The 10,947-nt window shown below is 38.8% G+C and overlaps 1 protein-coding gene across 1 annotated transcript in view; it reads left to right on the top strand.

Annotated features, from left to right (window-relative positions):
* Positions 1-1,188: 1,188 nt before the first annotated feature.
* Positions 1,189-10,947, top strand: part of pkn1b (protein kinase N1b) — a 70,817-nt gene continuing 61,058 nt past the window's right edge. The window contains exon 1 of the mRNA XM_051715825.1: positions 1,189-1,588. Coding sequence (XP_051571785.1) covers positions 1,559-1,588 — 30 coding nt within the window. The 5' untranslated portion in view covers positions 1,189-1,558. The remainder of the gene's footprint in view (positions 1,589-10,947) is intronic.

Below are 10,947 nucleotides of genomic sequence, written 5' to 3'. Positions count from 1 at the left end.
AACTGAAAAGACAGATGTGTTAGCAATAATATTTTTCTGAACAGTGTCTATCTTAGTGCTAAAACATGTTACACAGTGGAGGTGATGCAGGCAAGGTGGTGGAATAATTACATTTGAGCAATCTATTAGTACTATTGATTATTTAGATTATTTACAATTATTTCAGAAAAATAACAGGATTTGGCTGATCTGATTTCTTCTTTATAATCTTGTTGTCTTTTCCAAGCCTGGTAATATACGCTCAGACCAGAAAGACGCCACTTTCACTCCATTTTACGACAAGCAGCCTTCAATGAGCGCTGATTGTCATTATACCAGGAAGCAGAACTCAAAGAAGAGATAGTCCGTGATTTCAAAGGAGCCAGATGTGAGAACAGGTGTTTAACAGAGAAATCTTGTCTTCAAGAAGATCAGAAGAAGAAAAACAACTTAAAGAAGAAACAACAGAGTTTGTAAAAGCTGATAAATCAATAGATTTCCATGTACAATATTTTACAGTGTGAGAAGAATTAATGTTTGATAGTTTAACATTATAATGCTTATAACAAGAAAAAATGATTTGCCAAAACTAATATATATATTAAGATTGACACATTTTCCTTTAATAACAAAAATCCATCAAATTGAAATGAATAATAAACTGAATGTTCTGTGTTTAACTAAAAAAAAAAAGAAAAAGTTTATATATATATATTTAATTTTGTTGAAAAATTACACAATTTATTTTGATGGGATTTTGTTCTGAAATTGAAATGCGTTAATCTTAAAAATAAGCTAAAATATTTTTGAGTGAATGGGGTAAGAATAAAAACGTTATTCAGAGTAAAACAAGTTAAATAGTTTTTCTTTTCTTGTTTTCGATTTAGATTTCTCTGAAAACAAGGTTTAATATCTAAAGCCATTCTGCGTCTCAAACTAGTGTTTTGTCCGGGAAATAAGACACATTGTAATAGGAAAATGATTTGTGAAGTATCAGGAGACATTATAAATGCTGTTTTAAATCCTACATTCCTCAAGCATCACTTAAAGCTCTGCTCAACACACTTCTAATACGATTATAGTGAAAATAAAAGCGCTTTATTCTCTGGCGGACACATAATCGTCCATCACATGACCGCGCTCCGGTGGTGCGCGCACTGGAGCTCGAGATCACCGGTGACGGTTCTGCACTTGCTGATAGTCCGATCGCACAATGATCATAAAGACCCTCTCTTCGTACTGGACCGGGTCATATCTGGATCGTTAAGTCGAGGTCGGCTTTGGTCGCGACAGCTGGTTCCGGTCAGCGCTTCATTTATCCAGTGGACCAGACGAACAGAAACAACTTCCTTTAATACCTTATTTTACACATTTATGAACCTAATCTAATGTAAACTGACGCTGATAACACTTGAAGAGTTCACGCGTGGATTTGGACTTTATGATTGAACACTGCAGCGCAACAGGACGCGGTTCGTCGGACGGGTATTTAACGCGTCAGTGCAGTTATGATGATGATGTCATTCGTGTGAAACAGAAGCTGCTCAGGTGAGAAGTATCAGAATCTCTGTCACCTGATATGGCCATCAACATCACCGGCTCCATCAGGGTAAGTTTAAACCACCTGCCGCTCCGGTCAGTGAGTGTGTGTGTGTGTGTGTGTGTGTGTGTGTACATGTTTATACTACATTGTGGGGAACAAATGTCCCCACTAGGATAGTAAAACGTGAGATCACCTACCTTGTGGGGACCAGCCAGTGGACCTCACAAGAGAAATAACATATTAAATTATGTTTTATTGAAAATGTAAAAATGCAAAAAGGCTTCTGTGAGGGTTAGGAGATAGAAATTATCATTAGATCTGTATTAAATCCATAAAATGCATGGAAGTCTATGGAGAGTCCCCACAATCATATAAAAACATGGTGTGTGTGTGTGCTCACGTGCTGACCATATAAACACTCAACAGAATGAACTAATTTTTGCATCTTCCAAAATCTGAAAAGATGTGAAAATAAAGTTAGTTGTCACGAGATAACGAGATATTCAACATTTCCACCTTATTGCCCAGGATAAACAATATCGGGAAAGTTGTCACAATGGGAACTGTGATTAAACAGCCTATAATAGTGTTTTCAGTTAAATGTAAACAGTAAAACAATTATTAATTATTAAACATAAAACAGTTCATGAAACATCAGAAATGTAAAAGGTAACATCTAAAAATATCAAACAACTCTTCTGTCCAATTATGCAAACTAATTAATTGTGTAAAATTACATTTAAATTATAGCCTATGTGACAACCTGACATTTATGTGGAGAAAAAGGTGTCCTGAATCTCAGTTCAACCTTTGGTTTAAAATCTAACATCATTATATGACTTTTGTTTTATATCAGAGATAAATCGATAAATTGCTCAATTATTATTATTTTTTTTAAATGGCATATCGGATGAAACTAGTGACTAATCTTTTGACTTAAACATGTTTCAATATAAAAACATACAGATTTTGAACTGTTGATCAGATTTCTTACCAGATGTAGTTATGTTGGTGTTTCAACCAAACACAGACTCTGCTGTGTTTTGCGCCATGTTATTTTGTCACATGACTCCGTATGTTGAATGTTTAACCCTTTGCTGACAGCACAGAGTCTCCTGAACTGAGATCAGTCGGTTTAAAAGAAATTAAATTATGCGTTGCGTATAGCAAAGCCAAAATACAACGTCCATGCATGTGGACGCGGGGTCACATGAGGTTAATATCATATGCCATTCTGCTTCTCAAGTAATACTTTCTTGTTTAAAGGATGTTTAGATGTTTTTATCAGAAAATAAGATAAAAATACTCAGTAACAATCTGCCTAACATCTTTGTGTTCAACAGAAGAAAGTCATGCGGGTTTGGAACAACGTGAGGGTGAATAATTGATGACAGAATGTTCACTTTTGAGTGAACTTTTCTTTTAAGTTGCTTTTGAAATAAATCTAAGAAACTGGTGTTATTCTCTGCTTGCTGTACACAACAAAAAAATCAAGGAGGTCTGAAACCTTGTGTAGCATCAGAGTCTGCTCTTCCTGTCGTCTTGAGAAGAATTAAAAATTAAACAGCTTGTCTCTCCAGAACTAAAACCTTCTCATCTGAAACATTATCAGCTGTCTGTCTCAGAGATTTCACAGTCATTTTAAAAATTTCAGCACAAACCCACAGCACAAATCTAAAGGACACAGGTGGATTTAGTGTCATAAACACACCTGCCAATCAGATTTCATGGCAAGATGTTTGTGAAGCTGTATCTCCACGGTAACCGCCCCGCTTGCCGTAGCAAGATCCATGCCATGATCCTTTTAGCCCAGCCGTGTCCCTCCTCACCCCCCGCTTCTGCAGCATATTAGACGCATTAAAGCTCCATGCACAAAATCAATAACCTGCTGCGGGTCGTTTGCTAAAACAATTGTCCAAATGTTTGCTGTGAGGAAGCAAAGAGCGTTCTCTAATGCCCCGTGGGGCGCCCTGATGTTCTGGTTATGAGCTTCCTGTCCATCACGACTCGAGAGAAACAACTTCAGTCGACATGAAGAGCTCTTATGGTGATGTTCAGCAGCATCTGTTTATACTGAAAGAGAACATGAGCGCTGTAATAATCAGAGATGAGGAATTTATGTCAGGACAACATGAAATCATATTTTAACCACATCATTTGACACCAGCAGAGCAAATGTTGAAGCATGATTTATCCTTTTTCTCACCCCAGTCTAGTGCTGATGTCAAATGAGGATGTCTTTTACCCTGTTCAGAGCATGAGTGAACTATTCTTGTGAAATAATCTCAAAGAGTGACAATAACACAAAAAATATGAAAGCATCATTTAATGTAACAATTCATCACCGTCATCATTGGGGTCATCAGGGAGATGATGTAAGTGTAATCAGCTTTTCTTTTAATAGATTTCAGTGAATTATGATCCTCTTCCTGTTCTGCAGTAAATCCTGATCAAGCACTGACACATACTGCAGTGAGTGATTCATCATCATAAATTAATGAATATAAATGTAAGATTTATTTAGAATCATGAATTCCTCAGTAACCCAAACTGCTCCTTTTGTAGCCAAACTTAAAAGGATAGTTTACTTAACCCTCCTATGGTATTGGAAAATGGCACCTCTCTTTGTGGTCATTTTTGACCGGAAGGGTCAGATGTGTAACCCTTTTTTTTTCTTTTTTTTTTTATGATGATAATTATACCATTTCTTCTTCCCTGAAGTAAGAACCTTTATGCTTTTAAGTAAGGGATTTAATGCTATTTTTATCTTATTTAGAAGAAAATTGATTAATTTGACCATTAATTTGCATTGTACAAATAAGCAAAGTTTTGAAAAAATAAATAAAAAATAAAATCAGAACCTACGTTTCTATAAGTTGAAACATGAAGAAATATGAGAATGTGACATAAATTGGAGGCAGATTGCTGCTATCTGATGATCAAAATATAAATAACATGACTTGAAACCCATGTTATGCCAGTAATAGCCAGTAGATGGCTGTAGTCACCTACTGTGTAGTCTGAGGTTTGTTGTAACCTAATTTTATATTTTATCACAAGATTGACATTTGGATATATATTTAGACATTTTCAAACTATTATTTGTCAAAGTTTAGAATTTTAAAATGTATGTGAAGGGTCAGTTTGTGCAGTTAATGTCATTGTAACAGGACTGGTCATTGTAGGAATGAGGAAGCAGGGTTCAGGTAATGTCACACTCCAAAATAAACACTCTAATGTGTCACACTCCTGTGCATTGCTCTCTCACTCTCTCTCTCTCTCTCTCTCTCTCTCTCTCTCTCTCTCTCCCTGGGCTCTGGCGTGGGCTCCTCTTATTGCTCTTCCCAAATTACTGCAACAAGTAACAGCTGCTAGACCTAATTGTCACCCAGGAATGAATCCTTACCGCTTCCCCTCTCCCTGGACGGACACTCGACCACGCCCTCACCACACACCCCTACCGCACGACTCAGACCAGGGTGCCATCCGGCCTGCCCACCACTCCCCCGCCCCCCATTTCTGGAGAGGAAATCCGTGACAGCCATCTGCGCCCCTGGCCTGTGGACCACCTAGAACTTAAAAGGCTGTAATGCCAGATACCAACGGGTGATCAGCGCATTAGTATCCATCATTATTATTATCCTTCATACTTAGTCTCTCTCAAAGAGAGCTTCCGACTAATGTACAGCACTGGTCGTTCCTCCCCCTCCTCCCCTTGTCAGTCAAGTATATGTAAAAGCAGCCCACCACAATGTACAGCTTTCACCTGCCTAAACGCCTGTTGACACTGCTCCTTCCACTTGACCAGATCTGGTGCTGCCTTTTTAGTAAGATCAGTCAGCAAGCTGGTGACAGCCAAATAGTTAGGTACAAACCTACGATAATAGCCAGCCAGCCCCAGGAACTGTCTTACCTCCTTTTTGGTTTTAAGTCTCGAGGAGGCTGCAATCATTGCCGTTTTAATAGAAGTAGAAGCCCAGATACCGTACCTCCACCCGCCCACTTGCTTACCTCCACTCCACTGCACTTCTTCGGGTTTGCCATGAGCCTCGCTCATCTCAACTATCTCTGGACAGCCCGCAGATGGTGAAGGTGCCGCTGCCAATCATACTGTTAATAATGATATAGTCTAAATAGGCAGTGGCATAACGCTGGAACATAGCCGGAGCCCCAAACAAACCGAACGGAAGTGTCATGAATTGATGTAAGCTGAACGGTGTGGAGAAGGCCATTTTCTCACAGGATATTGGGGTTAACCCTCTGGGGTCTGAGGATGTTTTGGGCCCTCGAGAAGTTTTGACATGCCTTGACATTTGTGCTTTTTTCAGTTGCTTAAAAACATATTAATGGCTAAAGTCTGATAACACTGTATTCAGCACAAACTGGGCTACAATAATATGTGAACAACATGTATGTACATGTTTGTATTTTTGAGAAAATAACATTTATGCGTGGTTTTTGAAAAAAACAATTTAAGTCACTGAAATAAGGCCATATAACACATACTAAACATTTGTTCACAAGACTTTTGAGAACTGGATCTTGTAGCCTAGAGTTTTTGCTACAAAATGATGTGAAAACCATCCTGATCACTCATTCATACAAAACAATATAGTCATTTAACTTTTGTAAGACACTTTTAGTGTTAGAAAGGCCATATGCGAGGAGGCGTGAATGATCATGAATATTAATGTGATTCACACCTGAGGAGACAAAGACCCCTCCCCTGAGAGAGAATGAATGTGAGGAGACTTAATGATTGAATGTATTGATTGTAGCTTATTCACAAAATCAAGTTTAAGTTAAAAGAAGTAATCTGACTCTACATTTTCTTTACATAAAGACTTCACTTAACTTTAGACCTATAAAAGTTTTTATATCTGTAAGATTTTTTAATGTTTTTAAAAGAAGTCTCTTCTGCTCACCAAGGCTGCATTTATTTGATCCAAAATACAGCAAAAACAGTGATATTGTGAAATATTTTTACAATTTAAAATAACTGTTTTCTATTTGAATATATTGTAAAATGCAATTTATTCCTGTGATGTAAAGCTGAATTTTCAGCATCATTACTGCAGTCTTCAGTGTCACAGGATCCTTCAGAAATCATTCTAATATGGGCATATTTACAGCACATTTGACACATTTACACCCGAACAGATATTTGAAAGCACAAGCTTCGTTGATGATAATGAGGCAGCATAAACACTAGTTAAAATATAATCTAAACATTCATATTATTTTTATATCATATTACATATCATATTTATATCATACAGCATACAATTTAAATACCTGCTTTAGCCAAAACAACATTTAAATGTAACTAAAACTTGCCTATTAGGACATATTTCAAATTTCAATACTCTGAATCCTGGCTGGCCAGTCTGGAAATAGTCCAACTAGTAAAATGTGTCCATGTTTATATAAAATAGCATGTCAACTAAAGTAAAACTAAATGACTTACTCATCTGAAATTGTATCCTCGGCTGGATCAAGTCGCTCTTCATAATGCAGACGTTCCTCATCGGAGTCCCGCTCTTCTTCTGAGGAAAAAGTGAACTCTTCGTCACTTTCCAGGAGCTTCCTCACCTGTGTAGCATGCCGTCTTCCAAACGCACAGAAAAGTGAATGAACTTGATGCTTTTTAAGGCACTGTTGGGGGTGTTTACCATTTGCATTGATCGCCTCAGCACATTACCGTATGAATAGCGCCCTCTGCCTGTGGGTGTGATCACATTAGCGATAATGAGCCAGGAGAAACTGTACATCACTTTGTTTCATACAGATTACATTGCAAGAGAATATTTGTTTTAAATTTGAATTGTTTTATTTAAAAGTAGACATATTAAGCTTTCTTTAGACATATGTTTCATGTTTGTGTGATAAGTATTCGCTGAGTTTCAGTTCATTTTTGTGATGTGTTTCAGAAAGATGCTCGCGGAGACAGAGACGGCTGAAAGCGCACCGTGTTTATTTTCTTTATTTTACAAAAGCACAAGGTTTTTGATGTTATTGTGAGTGTACACAAATAAAAGTAGACATTTTCATCAGTCCTATATGATGTCTTACACTTATCTGTATGCCCAAAAATGATGGAGTATTTTAAGTTGTTTCCGCTGTTATGAGGAAAAAATCCAGTAGGACGTGCCGGCACATCCGTCGACCCCAGAGGATTAAGGGGATTTGACAATAGCCCATTGTCAAATCCAGTGTCGAATAAAAACAATCTATGCCTAACCGATTGAGCAGTTTATCAATACGAGGCATTGGGTATGCATCAAATTTAAACACTGCGTTTACCTTTCGATAATCCACACAGAACCGGACCAACCCATCACTCTTATGAACCAACACTACCGGGCTGGACCAGTCACTGTGGGATTCTTCTATAACTCCCATCTCAAGCATTGCATCCAGTTCTTCTCATACCACTTTTTCTTGTGCTCAGGAAGTTGGTAGGGATGAGTACGTACCACTACCCCAGGCATAGTCTTGATGTGGTGCTGTATGAGGTTTGTACAACCAGGCAGAAGTGAGAACACATCTGCAAATTCTTTCTGCAATTTAGAAACCTCTGTGTGTTGAGACGGTGAGATGTGGTATCCACAAGTGACCGGCGTGAGATGATTGGCTTTTAAGTTCACCTCCAGCCTGAGCTCTGCCCTCTCTGGAACCACTGTTGCCAATGTCACAGGGACTCCCTCCATAATTTCAGGAGGTTGAGATGGTATATTTGACGTGTGTCACCTCTATCTGTTCATTTTACCTCATAATCGAGATCTCCCACTCGTCGTGTGACCTCAAAGAGCCCTTGCCGTTTGGCGAGTAATTTGGAGCTCGAGGTTGGGAGTAATACAAGCACATTGTCACCCGGTGCAAATTCCCATAGCCGAGCTCCCCTATCATACAGCCGGCTTTGACGTTCTTGAGCTTAAGCCTGTGAACATCCCTCTTAATGCCTGGCCAATATAAATGGGCCATTAGATGGTTTAGCATTTTTTTCTCACCCTAAGTGATCCGCCATTGGATTATGATGAGCCATCTGGAATAACATTTCCAGACGGCTCTTCAGTATCAACAACTGGGTTGTATCTTCTTTTGTCTGAGCGCCCTGTATCACACGATACACGCTATCACTAATAATTGAAAAGTACGGATAAGTGAGTGCAATATCTGGCTGGAGACATTGACCATCAATCACTTTCACTTGATCAAAGGCATGCCCAAGGGTCTCGTGTCTGCTCCAGAGGGAAATCCCCAGCAGGGAATCCTCTAAGGGCTGGGGAAGCCGAGACTTCCCCCTCCCTTACATCATCCTGACGTGAACTGATGTAGATGGCCCTGGCTCCACCTTCCCAGCCTGTGCATCACTCTCTCTCTCTCTCTCTCTCTCTCTCCTTGGGCACTGGCGTGGGCTCTTATCGCTCTTCCCAAATTACTGCAACAAGAAACAGCTGTAAGACCTAATTGTCACCCAGGGATGAATCCTTACCACTTCCCCTCTCCCTGGATGGACACTCAACCACGCCCTCGCCACAGTCATTATGCTTGCAATCAAACCTGACCATGGTGTTACAAAAAGAATGAATGAATGAATGAATGTTGCAATTATATAGCACTTTTCTGATACTACTCTCAGAGCACTTTATACAGTGAACAGGGGACTCTCCTCAACCACCACCAGTGTGCAGCATCCAACTGGATGATGCGACGGCAGCCATAGTGCGCCAGTACTGGTACAGCCAATTAATGGATGGGGATTATTAGGAGGCCATGATGGATAAGGGCCAATTGGGGGAATTTGGCCAGGACACTGGGGTTACACCCCTACTATCTACGAGAAGTGCCCTGGCATTTTTAATGACCACAGAGAGTCAGGACCTCAGTTTAACATCTCATCCAAAAGATGGTGCCATTTTAGAGTATAGTGTCCCCGTCACTATACTGGGGCGTTAGGACCACGCAGACTGTAGGATGAGCACCCCCTGCTGGCCTCACTAACACCTCTTCCAGGTACAACCTTAGTTTTCCTAGGGGGTCTCCCATCCAGGTATTGACCAGGCTCAACCCTGCTTCTAGAGCAACAGGGTGATATGGCTGCTGCACTTGGGCCATATCACAGAATAAGCAAGAGACACAGAACAAGCATTTTTCTACAAGTAATTTATTTCAAACATAAAAATTTAATAACTCAAAGTAAATGCATAATAATGTCAAGAAAATGAACATCAAGAAACAGAAATTAACTGCAAAAATTCTGAAAATTCTATTAGAGTATAAAACAGAAGAATCAGAGTAAAGTTTTCAATTTCAAACTTTCTATAGTAAAATTTATTTTGTGTGTGAGTGTGTGTGTGTGTGTCAGATTGCTATCATCAGCTGGAAAACAACAGATGATTTGTAATGGCAACAAGGACAAAAAGATGGCCATAGAGCTCCACTTATTGATGCCCTGGTTCTGTGTGTGTGTGTGTTATGCATTGTGAGTGTGTTATCATCTCACCCCTTAATTTATGGGTGTGTGTGTGTGTGTTTAGCATTTTAACTGATTTATGTTATTTATTTATAATGTTTTATTTTTTTGACAAATGTAAAAAAATAAAAAAAATTAAAAAAAAAAGCTCTGTGTTATAGTCTCACCAGTTCATGTTTGTGTGTGTGTGTAAGTGTGTTTGTGTGTGAGTGGGTGTGTATGTTTTGCACTGAGGACGTTTTAGAGTCTCACTCTGTAATTTGTCTGTTTTTTCTGCAGTTTGGCTGATTTATTTATTGTATTTGACAGATAAAAAAAATTACTGTGTTTTTTTTATCTTTCTCCTTTATTTTCAATGGTCAGCCAATTTTGACCACAAATACCAAGGGTGTCACTTTTTTTTACAACCACTTAGACTTATCGAATGAAGCCCAATTAAAAAAAAATTAAACAAATTACGTTACGATGGCAAATGGAGGAAAAGTCACCAAGTCTTGTACTGTTCAGATAAACCATACGATAAGAACCATAAATACCATAAGAGGTATCTGAAATACATAAGAGTGTTAATAATGAAAATTCTGTCATCATTTACTCACCCTCATGTTGTTCCGAACCCATACAACTTTCATTTGAATGGAATACTTGATTCTGATTGGTCAATGGCGCCATCTAGCGGTCTGATATTTCTGAATAACAACTGCACTTCCGGGGATTAAGGCATATCAGTCCGGTCATCCAGGTATTGCGAGATCTTTCCTACTTCTTGTATTACTCTGCGATCTGTACAAGTAAGCTAATAAAACAATTTAATCAACTTTAATACATTTTTCATGTCCATTTAAATGGACAAGTAGTGTTGTAGATAATGAGCAGTCAGATGGTAATTTTTGCAATATAAACACCAACAGAACTCAGCTTGGAATGGAATTCAGCTGTTTCTGGAGAC

This window comes from Myxocyprinus asiaticus, chromosome 14 (assembly GCF_019703515.2).
Source record: "Myxocyprinus asiaticus isolate MX2 ecotype Aquarium Trade chromosome 14, UBuf_Myxa_2, whole genome shotgun sequence".
NCBI classification, from domain to species: domain Eukaryota; kingdom Metazoa; phylum Chordata; class Actinopteri; order Cypriniformes; family Catostomidae; genus Myxocyprinus; species Myxocyprinus asiaticus.
This window is presented reverse-complemented; position numbering and strand designations above follow the sequence as displayed.